The 19,106-nt window shown below is 39.1% G+C and overlaps 1 protein-coding gene across 1 annotated transcript in view; it reads left to right on the top strand.

Annotated features, from left to right (window-relative positions):
* The window catches only part of Col4a1 (Collagen type IV alpha 1), a 50,816-nt gene extending 32,168 nt beyond the window's left edge, over positions 1–18,648 (top strand). Inside the window, exons 4-12 of the mRNA XM_074180268.1 lie at positions 5,242–6,112; positions 6,166–6,408; positions 6,465–6,686; positions 6,739–7,044; positions 7,240–7,707; positions 7,876–8,259; positions 8,647–10,615; positions 11,850–13,090; positions 17,692–18,648. Of these exons, the coding sequence (XP_074036369.1) occupies positions 5,242–6,112; positions 6,166–6,408; positions 6,465–6,686; positions 6,739–7,044; positions 7,240–7,707; positions 7,876–8,259; positions 8,647–10,615; positions 11,850–13,090; positions 17,692–17,949 (5,962 nt within the window). The 3' untranslated portion in view covers positions 17,950–18,648. The remainder of the gene's footprint in view (positions 1–5,241; positions 6,113–6,165; positions 6,409–6,464; positions 6,687–6,738; positions 7,045–7,239; positions 7,708–7,875; positions 8,260–8,646; positions 10,616–11,849; positions 13,091–17,691) is intronic.
* The last annotated feature ends 458 nt before the right edge of the window (positions 18,649–19,106 follow it).

The raw sequence follows: 19,106 nt of genomic DNA, 5'->3' as shown, positions 1-19,106 counted from the left end.
CAGTGTCATCAATCCGGCCAGTGACAGCCAATGAACTGTCATCAATCTGGCCCGCGACAGCCAATGATTTACTGTCATCAATCTGGCCCGCGACAGCCAATGATTTACTGTCATCAATATGGCCCGCGACAGCCGATGATTACCTAATTGTTGTTACTATTGTTGTGATAAGTTGAAGAAGAAAACACAGAATGATAATTACTCGGTTTTATTTACTTGGAAAGTAAAACTTAACGACAGAAATTATGACAAAGAAGACTTAACTTAAGTATATAAGTTTAAGCATATCAATAACTAACAAATAATTGAAATGAATCACAGTAAAACAAAAACACTAATGAGATTTATGTAATTGTGATTTTTCACCGACAATACTTTGTAGTTGTGGATCAGTTTTACTTGTACCAATTAACAAAAGAGATTCAAGATGCTCATCGGTTAATTGAGATCTGTAAACATTCTTTGTGTACTTCATCTTGGAAAACGTTTTCTCACACAAGTAAGTAGTACCAAAAACAGAAAACAACCCACGAGCAAATTTATGCAAACTATCAAATTGTTCCAGTGTAACGCTCTTATAAAATTCCAACAAAGATGAATTTTTATATTTGTTCTTAAGCATATCACTGCACCGTAAATCAATAATTTCCATTAGGACTTCCGGAGCCAGGGTTTCAATGTCAGAATCAAAAGGATTTTGAAAAAGTATAATATTATTTGCAATGACATCAAAATCTGAAAAACGAGTATCAAAATTTATCTTTAAAGCACTCAAAGTTTCGATTGCAAAATTGACGGGAAATTCAGTCTCTGTAGTGTGGGTGAATATTTCACAAGTTTCAAAATGTGTGAAACATTTTTACGTAATTGCATTGAAGTAGTATCATTTTATGCCTGAAGGATTTGATATTGATGTATAAATCAGGGAGAAGCTGATTTTCTCCGTGCAATCTCAAATTCAGTTCGTTCATATGATTTGTCAAATCGACATAAAAGGCTAACTTCCACATCCATTCATTATTTTCTAAATCGGCAAAAGGGCGCTGCTTCTCATTTAAAAAAAAATTCTATCTCTGCTCGAAGTTCAAAAAAGCGCTCAAGGACTTTTCCGCAACTAAGCCAGCGTACGGCAGTATGATATGGTTAATCATTTTCTCCAATCTGTTGAATAAACTCGCGGAATTGTCGGTGATACAGCACAGTGGATCTGATGAAGTTAACAACTGATATGACTGGTTTTAGAACTTCAGACATATCCAAACATTTTCCGCACAAGGACTGTTGATGAATGATACAATGTAAGACTATAGTCTATTTCAAAAGAGTGTAGAGTAATAAAATCTCATTAAGTATTCAAAAGCGCTACAGGGTGATCCGTCAATAAATTCTGTCACTTCCCTAGTCCGCATTGCAAAATTATGTCGTTTCATAAAGAGCAGGTAGGTATCACCCTGTTTTAAGGGATTTGTCCTATGTTATCGACGGATAAATACTGAGCCAGAGGCGCGCTAGTGGGATAATTGCCAAAAGAATATGCATTCATAAAAATTATATTAAAGGAAATAAAAATTTAATACAGCAGAACAGTGTTATTAAAAAAATATAAAATGTATAACAATAAAATATATACGAACCGAAATCGAGAAATACTCACAAACACACACGAACGAACTTTACGTATTGAAACACTTGTGGGGACTTTAAATCAATTTATTCACAAAAACGACAAGAACTTTACTGGATACGTTATTACAATTTGACACTTGAACAATACTAAAACTGTGAACTTCCCTTAACGTTTAACAACACTCTATTTATACCCTAATTGAATGTTCTAGAGATTACTAGGTACAATTTTCGAGAACCTTCCGAGAAAATAATTATTCAGACTACCCTTAATTCTAAACCCTAACCTAAGCAAAAGTGTCACTGTCACTGATACACTGGTCTCTGTCCAGATTGCTTATCCCGCTACAGAATATTTACAATTCAATTAAATTATTCTACATCAGTATAGTCTTCATCCGAAGAACTGTCATCATCCCCTGGTGTTATGATTATAGGGTCAACCACCTGATCGACCAAGTTGTCCAGTTCCCACATTTTATCTTCCTCTTTTAAAACATGCTGGATTGCTTTTTGCCAGTTTTCTGATGTGATTTCCATAATGGCTTGATCAAACAATACCTTGACATCTTTCATTTTAAATGTGGTATTGTGCCTTGCAACATATCCTTTAACTTGTGCCCATATAAGTTCTATAGGATTTAATTCGCAATGATATGGCGGTAGGCGCAGCACAGTTACTTTATACTTTTCTGCTACATCTTCTACGGCATATTTCATGAAGCGAGATTTATGTTGTTTTACTATGGCTAGTAGTTCCTTCTTTACTGAATTCGTCTCAAACTGAATACCTTTATTTGACAGCCAGTTAATAATTTCTTGCTTTCTCCAAGCTGAAGTTGGTACCTTCTCTAAGCGCCTTGAATGGTAGCTTGCATTATCCATAACCACGACCGAATCAGCTGAAAGAAATTTTAACATTTCCCCGAAGTAGTCTTCGAAGACATCCGAATTCATGTCCTCATGATAATCTCCCGTCCAGCACGACTCAAAGCTTAACAAACCTTTTAAAAATCCGTCTTCGCTTCCAATGTGAGCAATTATAAGCCTCTTCCCTTTTCCCGAAGGCACTTTAATACCCGTCGAAAGGCCTTCTATGAAAGCTTGGCGAGAACTTGTTATATTTTTATCTTGCCACATTTTTTTGACTATATAACCTTCGTTTATCCACGTCTCATCAAGATAAAAAATTTTCTTTTGCTCTCTGCGGTACTGCTTTATAGTTGTCAAATATTTTCGTCTCCAGCAAACAATTTCATCACTTTCCAGTAATAGTGCCTTTCGATTGTGCTTTTCCCAGGCAAAATTCATACTTTTTAAAGTTTTCCATAAAAGTTTTCTGGATATCAAAGGAATATCGTTATCTTGGCTTATCTCGATAAATATTTTTTCAAGAGTGGGTATTTCCTTTTTAAAATAAAACGAATGAACTTTTCTTCGAATGTCACATTTGGTGTCTTCATCTAAGATTTTTATTGGTCTTCCTGATTTTCTCTTGCATGGACTTACCTGGCCTGATATCTTTCTTTCTCGCAATAATTTAAAAATCGTGGACTGTCCAATTCCAGTCATTCGGGCACATCGCTCAACACTTTCTTGCACAGACAAACTAGGGTGATCGTGTTTTATGCAATCATATACATTTAAAATTATAACTTTTTCGCAAACAGATAGCGGAGAATTTTTTACATTTCTGTTCTTTGGAGTAAATGTCCCCATTTTATAACTTTTTCACTATTTCTATATCACAATATCACTGTACGTTTAATTGGTGTAGTAACAATTACTATTATAACTCGAATGTTTAAGACACCATTACAATATATTTAAACCCTTTTTCTTAATTACCTGGGTTTAATAGGTATTGCATGATTGGTGGGCAGGGTCAAAAAGGGATTATTATAATGACATTGCACCTCGGAACTAAGTGTTAACCTTTTTTTGAGAAATCATGAACCCAAATTGCATATTAAATAAGTTTACAAGAACCACTAAAATTAATCTTAATCTTTTTTTAAGAAATTTTACTTACCTAAATACATGTAGGTACTTAGTTTTAGACCAAATTACTTCCCAAAAATGGCCTTTTATTATTATCTATGTCTGTAATTTTTAATTTACTTTAATTATTAAGTTTAATAATCCTAAGATTTGCCTACGCCCATGGACGACAACGAAATTCAGGCAAATTTTATGACACTTCATGATTTATTACTCTACACTCTTTTGAAATAGACTATAATGGTTTTGAACCACCACCATTTTCTAAAGCCTTTGACACAAGTGCAACCACTCCTTCATTTTTACCATACGTATTTTTGCTTCCATTAGTTGTTATAGATTTCAAATTTCTCCATCGAAGGTTCTTTTTATTAATGACATTTTCAACTCCCTTAAAAATATCTGCCCCAGTTGTCGTGCCGTGATTACTATCAATATCAAGGAGTTCTTCATACACTTCATAGCTTTTATCTACTCCGCGAATAAAAATCAACACCTGAGCAGTATCTGACACATCCGTTGACTCATCCAATGCTAGAGAAAACCACTCATGATGTCCATTTTTGTCAGACAGTTGAGATGATATATTTTCTGCGATGTCTTGCACCCTCCGAGTCACGGTATTTGCTGACAAACTGACACTTTTAAATAAATTTACCTTTTCGTGTACTGCAATCAAGCATTTTTTGTATCTTTCCTCCATCGGTGAATGGTTTGCCAAGTTTTCCGATTTCAAGAACCACACGAAAGCTGGCGCGAGCTGCAGACTCTTGTTCAGTATTCGCTTTGGTAAACAAAGATTGCTGCGATTTGAGTCTGCGTTTCAAAACTTCAAATTTTTCCTGCCGCAAAGTTCCTGTATACTTGAAGTAACTTTGAAGATGTTTCGATTCATAGTGTCGTTTAATGTTATAGTCTTTGAGAACAGCTATGGTTTCATTACAAATTAAACCTTATTACTGGACTCAATCACAAAATACTGAAAGTTCCGTTTTTCTTGGAACGTTCTGCATTCATTGTCGATTTTTCGCTTCTTTTCCATACTAACAAATCACGCATAAAAACAATAAGTCAAATCAAAATACTTTTATTGACGGGTGTTACTTTATTTCACAATAAACAGTTTCGCTTCCTTCGCCTTTCCTACGCAGACTAACTCGCAATTGCGCCGCTAGCTTTTTCATATGCAATTATTACTGCCATCTCGAGGCGATCGGAATACACTAGCTGAAACCAGAACTTTCTCGAATCAACGCGGTAATTCCAAATATTTAATTATGCCTAATGCCACCTAGCGGGTAGCTGAAAAAGATAACACATAGTACCACTACTCGCCACTAGATGTCGTTAAGTATCACAATACACAATAATAATAGAAATGCAAAAAAAGCGTAAGTTTGCTTAGGTCACGCACTTTGTGACTATCCTAGTCTATAAATATAGTTGAGGGCAGAAATTGGCCCTTGGAACAAACTGAAAAAATCATTATGGGCCGAAGGCTTCAAAGTTTGGAGACCCCTGCACTAGATGAATGGTCGAAGCGAAAAATACACATTATGTCCTGTCAAACTAAAGTAAAACCATACCCAATAACACATGTCTTTTTTTTCACAGGGGAGATCAAGGACCACTGGGAAGTGTGAATTCACGGGATCAATCCCAAGATGGTTACGAAACATCCAATGTAGAAATTAGCAACTCTCGAGCAGATGATGATTCTGGTACTGAAAGGTATGGTTACGATGTAACAGGTCCCTATGATTCGAGATCAAGGGAGTATTCAACTGTTGCCCCCAATCCCTCGTACCCATATGATTCACAATCCAGAGCATATGTTTCTCAATCCGGATCATATGGTTCCAACTCGAGATCTTATGGTTCTCAGTCTGGCTCATATGATTCTCAGCCTGTAAAAGATAGATCACGATCATATGGCGCCGAGTCACGACCCCAGGATTCCCAATCTAGGTCATATTACGCATCTGGTTCTCAGTCTGAGTCTTACGGTTCACCACAAGGTTCTGGAAGTTACAATTCTGAATCAAGGAGATATGACTCTCAATCTATAGGAGTATCTGGTTCTCAGTCTGGGACATATGATTCACCTCCTGAATCGACTAGTTACAATTCAGATTCCAGAGGATATACATCTCAGTCTGGCTCACCATCTGCTTCTAGAAGTTATAGTTCAGGATCCAGAGAATATAACTCTCAATCTGTTGGAAATGGAAAACAATCCAATTCACAATCATCAGCATACGATTCGCGGTCGGAATATTATGGTTCCAGAGGGTTTTCGGGGGGACGTACTAGTGGACAAGCTGATCAACTGGGCAGTTATAATGCACGTAGACCATATGAAAGTAGTCCATATGAAAGTGATCGACGATACTACAGTAGTTATGATGTATATGCTTCGTCTGGTATAGGAAGAAATGGCAGTGATAAATGTATACCAAAATGTTTTGCCGAGAAAGGAGAGAGGGTATGTAATTGAATATTGATTTTTGGAAAAGCTGAATGAAGTAAATTTTTCAGGGACTACCTGGCAGGATGGGCATGCCAGGAGAGAAAGGTCAACGCGGTTTTCCTGGTGAAGAAGGAATGATGGGAGACAAGGGAGATAAAGGAGAAACTGGCTTAATGGGGCCCAGAGGACCGAAAGGCGAAAGGGGTAAAACAGGTATCCCCGGATACTCCGGTCTTCATGGAATTCCTGGAATTGCAGGCCCCCCAGGAGCACCAGGAACTCCCGGTATGGACGGCTGTAACGGTACCGATGTATGAATACTGCGAGTTCAATAAATGTTCATTTTCAGCAATTAATTGTTTTCTAGGGTCTTCCCGGAGAGCCTGGTTTTCCAGGTCCACCAGGTCCCAGAGGTATTCCTGGACCAACGGGTATTAAGGGAATGAAAGGAGAAGCAGCTCATTGTGAAATTACTTTAAAAGGGCAAAAAGGGGAGCCAGGTCGTGATGGCGTTACGGGCCCCTCTGGAAATCCAGGTCCTTCTGGCCCAGCCGGATTCCCAGGTCCAAAGGGAGAATATGGTCTACCGGTAAGGTAAAACTTTCTTCTATGATTTCTTAGACTGAAGAAAAAACTTACAGGGTCCCACAGGTCCCCCTGGTCCTAGAGGTTACAAAGGGTCTATGGGCGTGGGATTTTATGGTAATAAAGGTGAGAAAGGAATAATGGGTCCTCGAGGACAGAAGGGAGAACCAGCTGATGGGCACCACGAACAAAACCAGACCGCTTTGGTGGGGCCGATGGGAGAAAAGGGAATGAAAGGAGATCGAGGAGAATACGGTTTTCCAGGACAGAAAGGGGAGCCGGGACCAGAAGGTGATTACGGCATCCCCGGAATGGCGGGATCTAAGGGAGAAAAAGGATTACCTGGAGCCCCAGGTCAAAGAGTAAGGGCCTCACTTGAAAAAAATTATTTGAATTACGAATTACAAATTTAGAAACTCAGTCTTTTATGAAAATATATAAATTTATCAAGTGCCTAATAGAGGTTTTTCAATATTTTCATTATAAAAACATCAACATTTCGTGAATCCCTTATTTACTACATCAATACCGATTCTGAATATTTTAAAAATCAATAGGGAAGAGATGGGTTTGCTGGTCCCCCAGGACCTCCAGGACAAAAAGGAGATCGAGGATTAACAGGACTTTCGGGATTGGCTGGAAGACCAGGTCTTAAAGGAGAACCCGGAAGAGATGGATCACAAGGTCGAATAGGATTAACAGGTCCTCCAGGTCCACCTGGAGGCGGTAAAGGTTTTCCCGGCCCTCCAGGACCCCAAGGACCACGAGGATATCCGGGTCCAATGGGACCCAAAGGAATGGATGGTTTTCCTGGTGAACCGGGATTGAGGGGACCAATGGGACCTCCTGGCGGTTTAGGGATTCCAGGAACGCCTGGCCCTGAGGGAGCACCGGGGGAGAAAGGAGAACCAGGAGAGGCTGGTGCAGCTGGTCTCCCAGGTGAAGATGGGCCCAGAGGATTTCCAGGACCCACCGGACCCCAAGGGATCCGTGGGCTTCCAGGCGATAAAGGTGTATCCATAATGGTGAGTATTTTTTATATTTGATTGGAGTTGTAGATAAAAGAGAATCAGACAAGAAAGAAAGGAAAGAAGGAAAAAAGAAAATATTCTGAAATTGATCAACTTGGTTCAATTTGATTTGAATATAATGTTTGGATTGAACATTTAATATTAATGAGTTTTAAACATTAGGGACCCAAAGGTGAAGATGGTGAACCTGGACGTGACGGTCAAATAGGGCGAAAAGGAGAAAAAGGATTCAGTGGTCCTAGAGGAACGCCTGGTGATGCGTTGAACGGTATACCTGGATTCAGTGGACCACCAGGTCAACAGGGAGAGAAAGGAAATGCGGGTCGGCCTGGAATTCCTGGAAATCCAGGTATACCTGGAGAAAAAGGAGATATCGGAGGAAGATGTATAGACTGTCTACCTGGTCTTAGAGGAGAGAAAGGTGATCGTGGAAATGATGGAAGAGATGGGGCAGTTGGACCAAGAGGTCCTTCTGGTCCACCAGGTTTTATGGGACCACCCGGTCACGATGGTGTTCGCGGACGAGATGGACCTCCTGGTAACCCTGTATGTATTATCTACTCTTTGTCCCTTTTTTCGAAATAATTTGTGTAGTTCTTTTTAATAGTTTAGCTCTCTCCCTTCAATTGAGGTATGAGCATCAAGACTGATAATTTTGAATTCAAAACTACAACTTACAAAATATAAATAAAAAATAATAAAAGTTTAGTAACTGCCGCCTACATCTGGAAATTATTGTAGCTGATATCAATTAGGTGCATGATTTCTTAGAGTTCTTGTAGAATTGGAAAGTAATTCCATTTTATTCATTCAACATTGAAGTATCAAAGATACATATTCTTAAGTTTATTTTTCATTTGAGTGAAAATACATTTTTGAATGTTTGTATTCTTGTATATTCAATAGTAATAACCGTTGAATTTTCATCATCAGGGAACACCTGGCATAGATGGAAATCCAGGATCACCAGGATTACCTGGAAAACCCGCTATGGTACCGATCAACTTGGTTAGAGCTGAAAAGGGAGAAAAAGGTTCGCGAGGACGAGATGGTCCACAAGGACCCAAAGGTTTTCCTGGTCCAATGGGACCTAAAGGAGACACTGGCTTACCTGGTTTCCCAGGAGAAAAAGGTGATAGAGGATACGATGGCTTCACAGGTCAAGATGGAAAACCAGGTGAACCTGGAGTACCTGGAATCAAGGGTCAGAAAGGTGACAGTATCAAGGGAGAGCCTGGAAACACCGGTTCGCAGGGAGAAAAGGGAGAAAGGGGAGAAGATGGACAACAGGGTGAGGTTGGAGCCCCAGGAACTTGTCCACAGAATTATGAGATAAAAGGCAACGAAGGTCCTGGCGGTCAAAAAGGAGAACGAGGATTCCCTGGTAGGGATGGAGAAAGAGGGGAGAAAGGTGATCAAGGAAATCGTGGACCAAGTGGACCTCAAGGTCAAGATGGACCTCCAGGGCCAGTGGGTCGAAGAGGTTTACCTGGACCAAGAGGAGACAAAGGTGACATAGGTCCGATGGGATTCCCTGGTGAACAAGGAAGAGACGGTACTCCTGGTTTACCTGGTTTGTCTGGAGCCAAAGGAAACAAAGGAGAAGCAGGTATTCCTTCTGTTGGTCCACCTGGACCTGTAGGACCCATGGGGTTGAAGGGAGAAAAAGGATTGCCAGGTTTCCCAGGAAAGACAGGCCCGCAAGGAAATGACGGTTTTGCTGGTTTGATGGGAGAGAAAGGAGACGTAGGCGAGCCTGGCCGTAATGGGCTTACAGGATCTCCAGGAGAAAAAGGAGAACCGGGTCCAATCGGGCCGGCTGGAATTGATGGATCTCCAGGAAGACCCGGACCAGAAGGAGTGAAAGGTGAACCCGGTCTCAGAGGAGAACCTGGTAGACCTGGTCTTGCTGGATTTCCAGGTTTCAAAGGTGAATCTGGCATTCCTGGTGCTCCTGGTGCTAAGGGTTTCAAGGGAATGATTGGTAGGCCAGGATCCCCTGGTGTTCCTGGAATGGATGGTATGCCTGGTCTTATGGGTGAAAAGGGAGAACGTGGTTTCTACGGTCCTCAAGGCCCACAAGGTTTGATTGGAATGCCGGGTGAAATGGGCCCATCTGGTGAAAAGGGTGATATTGGTTCTTTTGGTCCTCCCGGTCTTCCTGGCCCAAGAGGTCTTCCAGGGTTGAAAGGACAGGCTGGTTTACCTGGACTTACAGGCCGAAAAGGTGAACCGGGATCTGCATCCGAAAAGGGTCAGAAAGGAGAACATGGTATTCCTGGATTACGTGGACCTGAAGGATTACCTGGCCAACCAGGTTTCATTGGACCCAAAGGAAATTCTGGATTACCTGGTAGAAGCATTCCGGGGGCACAAGGAGAAAAAGGTGATACTGGTCCCTTTGGTGAGGATGGATCACCAGGAATGAAAGGTGCCAAAGGAGAAAGAGGCCAAGCTGGTTTCCCCGGACCTAAAGGAGATAGAGGATTTCCAGGAATGTTGGGACAACCAGGTATTGACGGTTTAAATGGACCACAGGGTGAGAAGGGAGATCGGGGATTCCCAGGCCAGCCCGGATTCGAGGGACAGAAGGGCGAGAGAGGATTACCAGGAATGGATGGGATCGATGGTCAAAAAGGAGAACAAGGTCGAACAGGAGTACCAGGAATTGTTGGGGCACCCGGAGATAAGGGCGACTATGGAGAAAGGGGACCTCCTGGTCCATTGGTACAAGTAAAGGGAGAAAAAGGAGAACCAGGTCCTTTCGGTATTGAAGGAAGGCAAGGAGAGAAGGGAGATCGCGGTTTTCAAGGAGAGATTGGTCTTCTAGGCGAAAAGGGAGAAATAGGTTTTCCCGGCATCAAGGGAGACATTGGGTTACCTGGTATACCCGGAGATAAAGGTATTTACATCATCATTTAGTTATTTCTAATAACTATGAAAATTTTAGTTGAATCTATATTTATTTTAACACTTCACTCATCTCATTTGTAAATATCTAGTTATCTCATTTTGAGTCGGGAACATACTTACGCATCGGATTTCAGTTGAGAAGGTTTGATCTTCCTCTTGAAGATGATCACTTGGTGATCGAAACACGTATAGAGGTGTTAAAATAACCGTTTGGTGTTGGGAAAAACTCCAGTAATATACATAAGGCATGTATTTCATAATAACATAATGCTATTGACTAGTATTGATCAGTCTGAAGTATTTTGTGGTTATTTCAAATTAGAAAAAACCTTTGACTGAAAGGGAGCCAGCTGATATTGCTAACAATTAGGCATTCTGTGACGATGAAGTTAGACTTTTTTGATACCGATAGTTCAGTGGCTCCTCACCATCACCTCTCTGGAATACATTTCATCCTCGGAAAGGTTTCCGCGGTCAGCAATTTGGTATTCTGTAGTTTGAGTTGAACCACGTCTATAGTTTTCATCTGTTCGAAGTTTCGACTTCTGCTTCGAAGCAATCTCCAAGAACCACTGGAAACTGAAATTACATGACTCGACGACGAGGTCGTAATCTAACTGACCACCAAGTTTCATCACTAGCTTTATTCTTGCTTTGTTCAGGTCCAAGTGAACAGTATTCTTAAGAGGAAGTCGTCATATTCAAGAAATTCAACAAACCTTCCCTTATTAAGATTTTATGAAACGGAAGGCTGAGTTCTTTTATTATTCAATCTACCACAACAAATGTTCACGTTATGGTAATATGACCTCTTACAATGTATACTGAAATTTGGATTCTCCCAAACCCAATGTTGGCCATTTTGCGATGAAACCATATAGTTCGTGTGAATATTGCCTCATGATTGACGAAAATGTCTGTCATTTAAACCATTTTTTGCCGAAAATACAATAAGCATCATTCTACCTAAGACTTCGATGATCAGATAAGTCTTGGTAGAGCCTGCAGAGTTTGAAGTGTGAATCTCTTTACTTCATTCGATTTCCGCTTATTTTCGGACGATTTTCGCTTCACCCGGAGCAGAAAACTCCATGATGAATATCTTCTTACTTTGATGACCGAGCAAATGATCCTGGTGTAGTCCTCACCAGGATCATTTGCTTGTATCTGCCTAGTTATTACTTTGATAAATTCATAATATATATATATATCAATTTGTTCAGGTGAAAGAGGCTTCCCTGGATTAACTGGATTGCCAGGACTAACTATTAAGGGAGAAAAGGGACTCGCTGGTCTACCTGGAAAGAACGGTAGAGAAGGTTTACAAGGGTTCCAAGGAGAAAAGGGTGAGCAAGGATTGCAAGGACTACCAGGAAGAACGGGACCACCCGGACCCCCTGGACCTCTAGGTTTACAAGGTCAAAAAGGAGACACAGGTTTTGATGGACCACCAGGACCAGTTGGACCGATGGGACCACCAGGTCGGCCCGGTTTGGAAGGAGCACCAGGAATCATGGGGGAGAAAGGAGATAGAGGACCTCCTGGCTTTATGGGTGCACCTGGAGAAAAAGGTGATCGTGGCTTAACTGGATTACAGGGACCACCTGGTTATCCAGGAACAAAAGGAGATAGAGGATTTGATGGAACACCGGGATTACCCGGTCCAGTTGGTCCGACTGGCCCAAAGGGAGATGGTGGATTCCCAGGTAAACCAGGATTCGATGGAATACCAGGAGAAAAAGGAGACAAGGGTGAACCTGCCCCACAAGGATTTCCAGGTCCAAAAGGAAATACTGGTCCTCCAGGAACACCTGGCTTTCCTGGTGAACGGGGTGCACCTGGTATTGATGGTTTACCTGGTGTGCCGGGAGTGAAAGGTGACAAAGGAGACAGAGGTTTCCCAGGAATTGCAGGTACTCCGGGTCTACCTGGTGAAAAAGGAGACCGAGGAATACAAGGTTTAGTTGGTCTGCAGGGAGCTATAGGCGACATTGGTCCTAAAGGGGAGCCCGGAACACCTTGCGTTGATATACCAGACTATCTAACAGGAACATTATTGGTCCGTCATAGCCAGTCTAGAGAAGCGCCTCGATGTGAAAGTGGTCATATTCAGTTATGGGAAGGATACTCTCTACTATATGTTGAAGGTAATGAAAAGGCTCACACTCAAGATTTAGGAATGGCAGGTTCGTGCATTAGAAGATTCTCTACAATGCCGTTTGTATTCTGTGACGTGAACAATGTTTGTAATTATGCTAGTCGTAATGATAAATCATACTGGCTCTCCACTGGTGCACCCATCCCAATGATGCCAGTTGAAGAATCCCAAGTAGAGGAGTACATTTCGAGGTGTGTGGTGTGTGAAGCACCGGCTAATGTAATAGCAGTACACAGTCAATCATTGTCTCTGCCCGATTGTCCAAATGGATGGAGCTCTCTCTGGATAGGTTACAGTTTCATCATGGTGAGTTCGTATGCAATAGTATTCTTTCGTTTGAAATTGATTGACAATGGTTCATGATAAATTCCATTAGTTCGGACTTCCATTATCTATTATTATATTGAATGTCATCAATCGACTAAAAGAGGAATCATCAAGACTCTATTAGACTGTGCTTTCGAGATTTGTAATACGAAGGAAGGACATCATCTAAAATGATCTTCAACAGAATGGCTACTCCAAAGCGATGGTGAAACAGACTGTGGCTAGAAGACAGTAAGAGCCTCGCAAGGAGCAGAAACCGCCACAACCAGTGTTTGCACTTCCCTACGTCGGAGGATTGTCGGAAAGGACAAGAAGAATTGGATCCAAGAGAAGCATCAGATCCGGAAACATCATCCGTAGAAACATCACGAAAACCAGGCCACCAAACGCGGACTGCGATTCCAAGAATTGCATTTACCGGATACCCTGTGAGTGCGGAGAATCATACATCGGTGAAACTAAGAGCCATTGAAACTTCGCATTGCCAAGCAGAAAAAACACACACAGCGAGCAGAAATCAGCAAATCAGGAATAGCAGAGCATAATTGGACCTGTCAGCATAACATCGAGTGGTCCCAAGCTGATATCATACACAGGGAGGAACACTGGTTTAGGAGGAAATTCAAAGAAGCCGCATACATGTTGTCCAACAATGTATTCAGCCAAGCTAGCGAAGAGATACGCAATATATGGAAACCCATAATCAAGCGAAAAATAGCCAACTCTCTCCAAACGGTCATCCCCCGCTTAACAGGTGAAGTTGAGAGAGGAGATAAGTGAAAGTACTCGAATGACCCATAAATAGTCATTTCTCGGAGGAATTAGTCCAGTCGTCACCCGATTGTGGATACTAACAATCGAAACGTCGTGAAGTAACTTGGCTTGGAATCTCTTTATTTTTTATTTTTCGTTCAACTGTTCTAATTTTTAAATATTACTGGAGTTTTTCCCCACACCGAACCGTTATTTCAACTCCTCGACACGTGTTTCGATCACCAACTGATCATCTTCAAGAGGAAGATCTTCCTTCTTCCTTGGTGGAGATCTTCGTCTTAAAGATGATCACTTGGTGATCGTAACACTTGGTGAGGTGTGAAAATCCTGGTTTGGTGAAAAACTCCAGTGATAATCATTACTATACCAAAGGTTCCAAACAGTGCATCACAAGCCAGGGAAAATAATTCAAGAAGGTTTACTGTAATTCCATTTCAGAATTTTTTCTGTTTAATATAATTGTTATTTTTAGCTATTACTTCTAATTTTTCATTTGTGTTTTTCAGGGAATTCAAATCATTTTACATAATATCAATACATTTTACATATAATTCCGAACTAATGTAAAAACAGTATTCTTATTTGGCATTTAAATACTTGGTTATGTGCAAGACGCTATAGATTCGAATACGTTTTTATGAATGCATATAATTCAAATAATTCGACAAAGAATTCTGGAGAACAGTTTCCTTTCCCTTTTAAAAACAAAGTTGAATACTCTAGTGAGCTTCTTTTCTTTTGCATATCATTCTAGGTTGAGTTGAAAAACAGCATAAGCTGAACTTCGCCTTTCATCGATTGTTACACTGTGTTTAATTTGTAATTATTCGATGAATAAAGCCGATTATATTATTATATTGTTCGACAGTAGAGGTGATCTATTCATTTCACGTGGATTTGTCGAAATGAATCATTATAGAAATTGAAAGAGGTGTATTTTTAGGAGGGATGATTTTTTGAAAAGAAAGATTTTGGCTCTGCACTTCTTGATCTTTAAACAGAAAATGTGAGAAGGAAGCAATTACTTCCCAAAAATTAAATATATACAAAGATATGTAGATTGTTCACAACTGGAAAAAAAAGCCGTTTCGAAACCATTAATTTCATATGAACATTGACGAAACTGAAGAGTCGTCTTACGAGTAGTATTCAGAACTTTTTCTATTTCGACGGATTCATTGATGTGAACATTAGGAAATACTGAGTAAACCGCAAATTCACTAATCTCCTTCAAATGACCATTGTTATTACTATTATACAAATCAATGTGGATTCTGAAAGCTTTTATGAGTAATTGCCAGTGGATGTTGTGGCATAAGAAGATTGTGGCCATTTCTGGTCAAATATTTATGGTTGTGATTAACTTGAGGGGTGTTATTTTGTATCTTGATACAGATAAGACATTGAAATATGTATAGAACCGTAACGGTTAATATAATAATTTTTTTAAATAGAGGTCTCCAGCTGTCAGTTCGTTTTCCCCTAATAGCCGTTTTTTGTAAAATGAATATCCTTTACCAATCAGTTGAAAGTCCTCAAAAAACCAATCTGTATGACAGCTTAGACTGAAATAACCCCATGTAAGCTGCTCTCGAAACATAAGAGGGAACAAATTCATTGGTTCTACGAAGCAGGTTAATAGTGCTGGACAGCTTCGTAGCGAGATTTTTGATGTTTTCTTTCCAATTAAGTTTTTGATCCAGCGTTACCTCCAAAAACTTAATGGATTTTTGACTGTCCTTCAGTTCTCTTAGTGTGAACGTAATTGTTTTAGATTTCTTGACATTCAAGCATAACTTATTGGCTTATCATAAATAGTAGTATCATCGGCAAACCGAATCGTGTTGAGGGGGTTCATACGGTGTGGAATATCATTAACATATATTAGGAATAGTAGGGGTCCCAAGATTGACCCTTGAGGCACACCTGCTGTTACACTCACTGCTGGAGATCTCACACTACTTTGTTCTACAACCTGATTTCGTTCGGATAGGTACTTTCCTCCTAATTCCATAGTACGGAAGTTTATCGAGTAGAGTCGAGTGTGACACACAGTCGAATGCCTTCGAGAGGCCACAGAATACGGTTGTGAGTGCTTCCCTCTTCTCAAAGGTATCCACCGTGAATCGCACTAGATCAGATATAGCAAGCGATATAGATATATTTTGTCTGAATCCAAACTGGGACTTTGAGAGAAAGTCGTTCGAATCCATAACAATGGTCTGCAAAAAAAAACAAAAAAAAATTTTTCGATTTCGTTAACTGATCTTTATGTAGTTTTTTGCGCTGATTTCAAAAATGACCTTTGTTTTTATCTATCACGTAAGGTTTGCCTACAAAACAAGAATGAAATGATTGAAAAAGTACAGAAAAAAGAGAAATTGTGTATTTATTTTTATTATTTAAACATAAAGTAAAAGCAAAAAAAACAATGCTACATAGCTAAACTGAGCATTATAGTGATATACAAGTGTTTGCAAAGTGATTATAAGTCTTTGTAAAAACGTTTTCTTTTTCCGTCAAAGTTTTTTTGGTACTTTTTCGGCTGTGTTCTTGTGAATTTTCCCTTTTTAACATCCAACAGTAGTCTGCCATCGTGTTAACATTCCACCGACCTTGGTATCTGCGTTCCATTTCTTTAATGTCTTGATAGAATCGCTCTCCTTGTTCCTCACTTAGAGCCCCTAGATTTTCAGGAAAGTAGTCCAGAGGTGAGTGAAGGAAATGGACTTTGATACTCATGTTGCAGCCCAACATTTTGTAGTTTTGTATTAATTCAGCAACCAAAGTTTTGTAGTTTAGGTCTTTTTTTGTTTCCAAGAAAGCATGTTATAACAAGTTTGAATGAATTCCAGGCATTTTTTTCTTTCATTTTCATTTTAGTGACAAATCTTTCATATTTTTAAAGTTTTCTTATGTCAGGTGCAACGAAGACTCCTTCTTTTAGTTTAGCATCGGATATACCAGGAAACTTTTCAAAAAGATACTTGAAACAATCTCCTTCTTTGTCTAATGCTTTCACAAACTGTTTAGATTCGTTTTGTTATTGGAATAAATAGATTAAAAACGTTTTTGGGAAAGAAAGTTTTTGGCTTTCTACTACTCCATCTTGATACAAAAAAATATCAAGCTTATTCCGTGACATTAAAAAATCGTAATTCACGAATGAAGTGTGTGTATTTTCTATAATGTTATCCAATTTGGTACTGAAGAGCCTTAGGGCATGTGTCTTAAGGCGAAACATCGGTGTATACCAGTGAGGATGGCAGTGTTCTACGTAAGTGCATCTTGTTACCATTCATTTGAAGTAGAACTCATGTGAATGATATCTGATTTTTATTCCACAACGAATGTTTGAAATACAAACTGAGTAGAGAAAAGTATCTTCTGTATAATTCAGTGTTCATATAGAAGTGTTTGTTTCGAAAGAATTTTTTCTTTCGTATAATTCAATGTTTATATGAAAGTAGCTGTTTCAGGAGGACTTTCTTTCAGTTTTTGTCTGAAAGTTACTTCTTTGCATGATCTACACATCCATGTATAGAGTTACTTCCTTCCTTCCTTTGGAAGACTCCCTCATCCTTCTTTTTTTGTATCAAGATGGAGTAGTAGAAAGTCAAAAATTTTCTTTCCCAAAAATTAATCACTCCTAAAAAATATTTTGGCTCTTTGGAAAAATGATCTGTATTACAAATTTCAGACAGCATTTTCTACTTTTGCTTATTGTTTGAAATCTGGAATACCAAAAATAAGACTGTTAATCAAAACTAGTAGATAAATGAGTTAATATAATGTTATATTTTCAGCACACTGCCGCAGGAGCCGAAGGAGGCGGTCAATCACTCTCTAGTTCTGGCTCGTGTCTTGAAGATTTCAGGGCTTCTCCATTCATTGAATGTAATGGCGCTCAAGGATCTTGTCAATTCTTCGCCAACACGATGAGCTTCTGGTTGGCAACCATCGACGCCCAACAACAGTTCCTGAAACCCCAGAAACAAACACTCAAAGCTGGCAATGTTAGAGATAGAATTAGTAGATGCCAAGTTTGCATCAGGAATACGTAAAAATTGTCATTTTAGGGTACATCTTTCTAATGAAATGTCATCAAACACAAATATATATATCGACTTGTTGTTTACATTCAATCAGTTATTTTTTATTCGAAAGAAATACATGCAAACGAGAGGTCGATTCAATGATGTGTTCCTTCAATCCAACTAGCGTTCCTCGATCATCTCTCGTGATAATAAATAGAATTCGATGATCAGCACGTTAAAATGTATAGTGAGCTTTGTAACTTTTTAATACTGCCGTGCCATGTTTGTGTAACACAATAAAACATGTAAAGATTTTTGTATAGTTCTTAGCATTAAGTTTTATGTATGTAACTCTACCAAAACAAAAACAGAATTGCTACGATTAGTGGGAAAGCGTTCACTAATGTTTATCACGTTTTATAAATTTTAACTTAACCGTTACCTGTTGGATATATTGAAGACATATCTTCAGAAGAGAATATTTTTTTAATTTAATGATTTATGGTGCTATATATTCGTAAAATAATTTGTATTTGCTTTCGAGATCGCAGTGACTATAGGCAAGAAAAATCTCCATTGTGACATTCCTCTAAAAACTTCCTGGATTAATCCTCTAGTCAGCCACACACAATGACAAATCCCAGTTCATATTATTTTTATAAGCTGCCTCATTTGTTTTCAATAAACACTGCCATTTGTAAAATAAATCGTTGATGAAATTTAAAAGATATTTTATTCGCTTCTGATTGGTGAAAAACAATTGAAAACTCTCTCTCTTTATGTAGTTTCTTAAAAAAAATACTACATAAAAATCGAAAAAAATTAAATTACATTTTGATAAATTCATACAATTTTAACGAACCTAATGGAATACAAAGTCGTAGAAGTGCATTATTATGAAGTTTAATTTTTTTTTATATCCAATATTCAAGAAGTAATACATGACTTGAATCTGTTTTGTGACAAGTTTTATATATTGACAGATACATGTCAATCATGGTAAATTTCTTATATTTCAAACAAAAATATAAAATTAAAAAAATGCAGGAAAAAACCAATTGATTTCAAAATCATGCAAATGAGTAACTTTCAGACACAAACTGGAAGAAAAAACCTTTTGGAAACAACTTTCATATAAACATTCAATTATACGAAAGAAAAAATATTTTTGAAACAACTTTCAC

Source organism: Leptinotarsa decemlineata, unplaced genomic scaffold (assembly GCF_025532065.1).
Source record: "Leptinotarsa decemlineata unplaced genomic scaffold, Ldec_3_MD MMD2_tig00026294_RagTag_RagTag, whole genome shotgun sequence".
In the NCBI taxonomy this organism is placed as follows: Eukaryota; Metazoa; Arthropoda; class Insecta; order Coleoptera; family Chrysomelidae; genus Leptinotarsa; species Leptinotarsa decemlineata.
The sequence above is the reverse complement of the archived record's forward strand: the minus strand, read 5'-3'. Positions and strand labels throughout refer to the sequence as shown.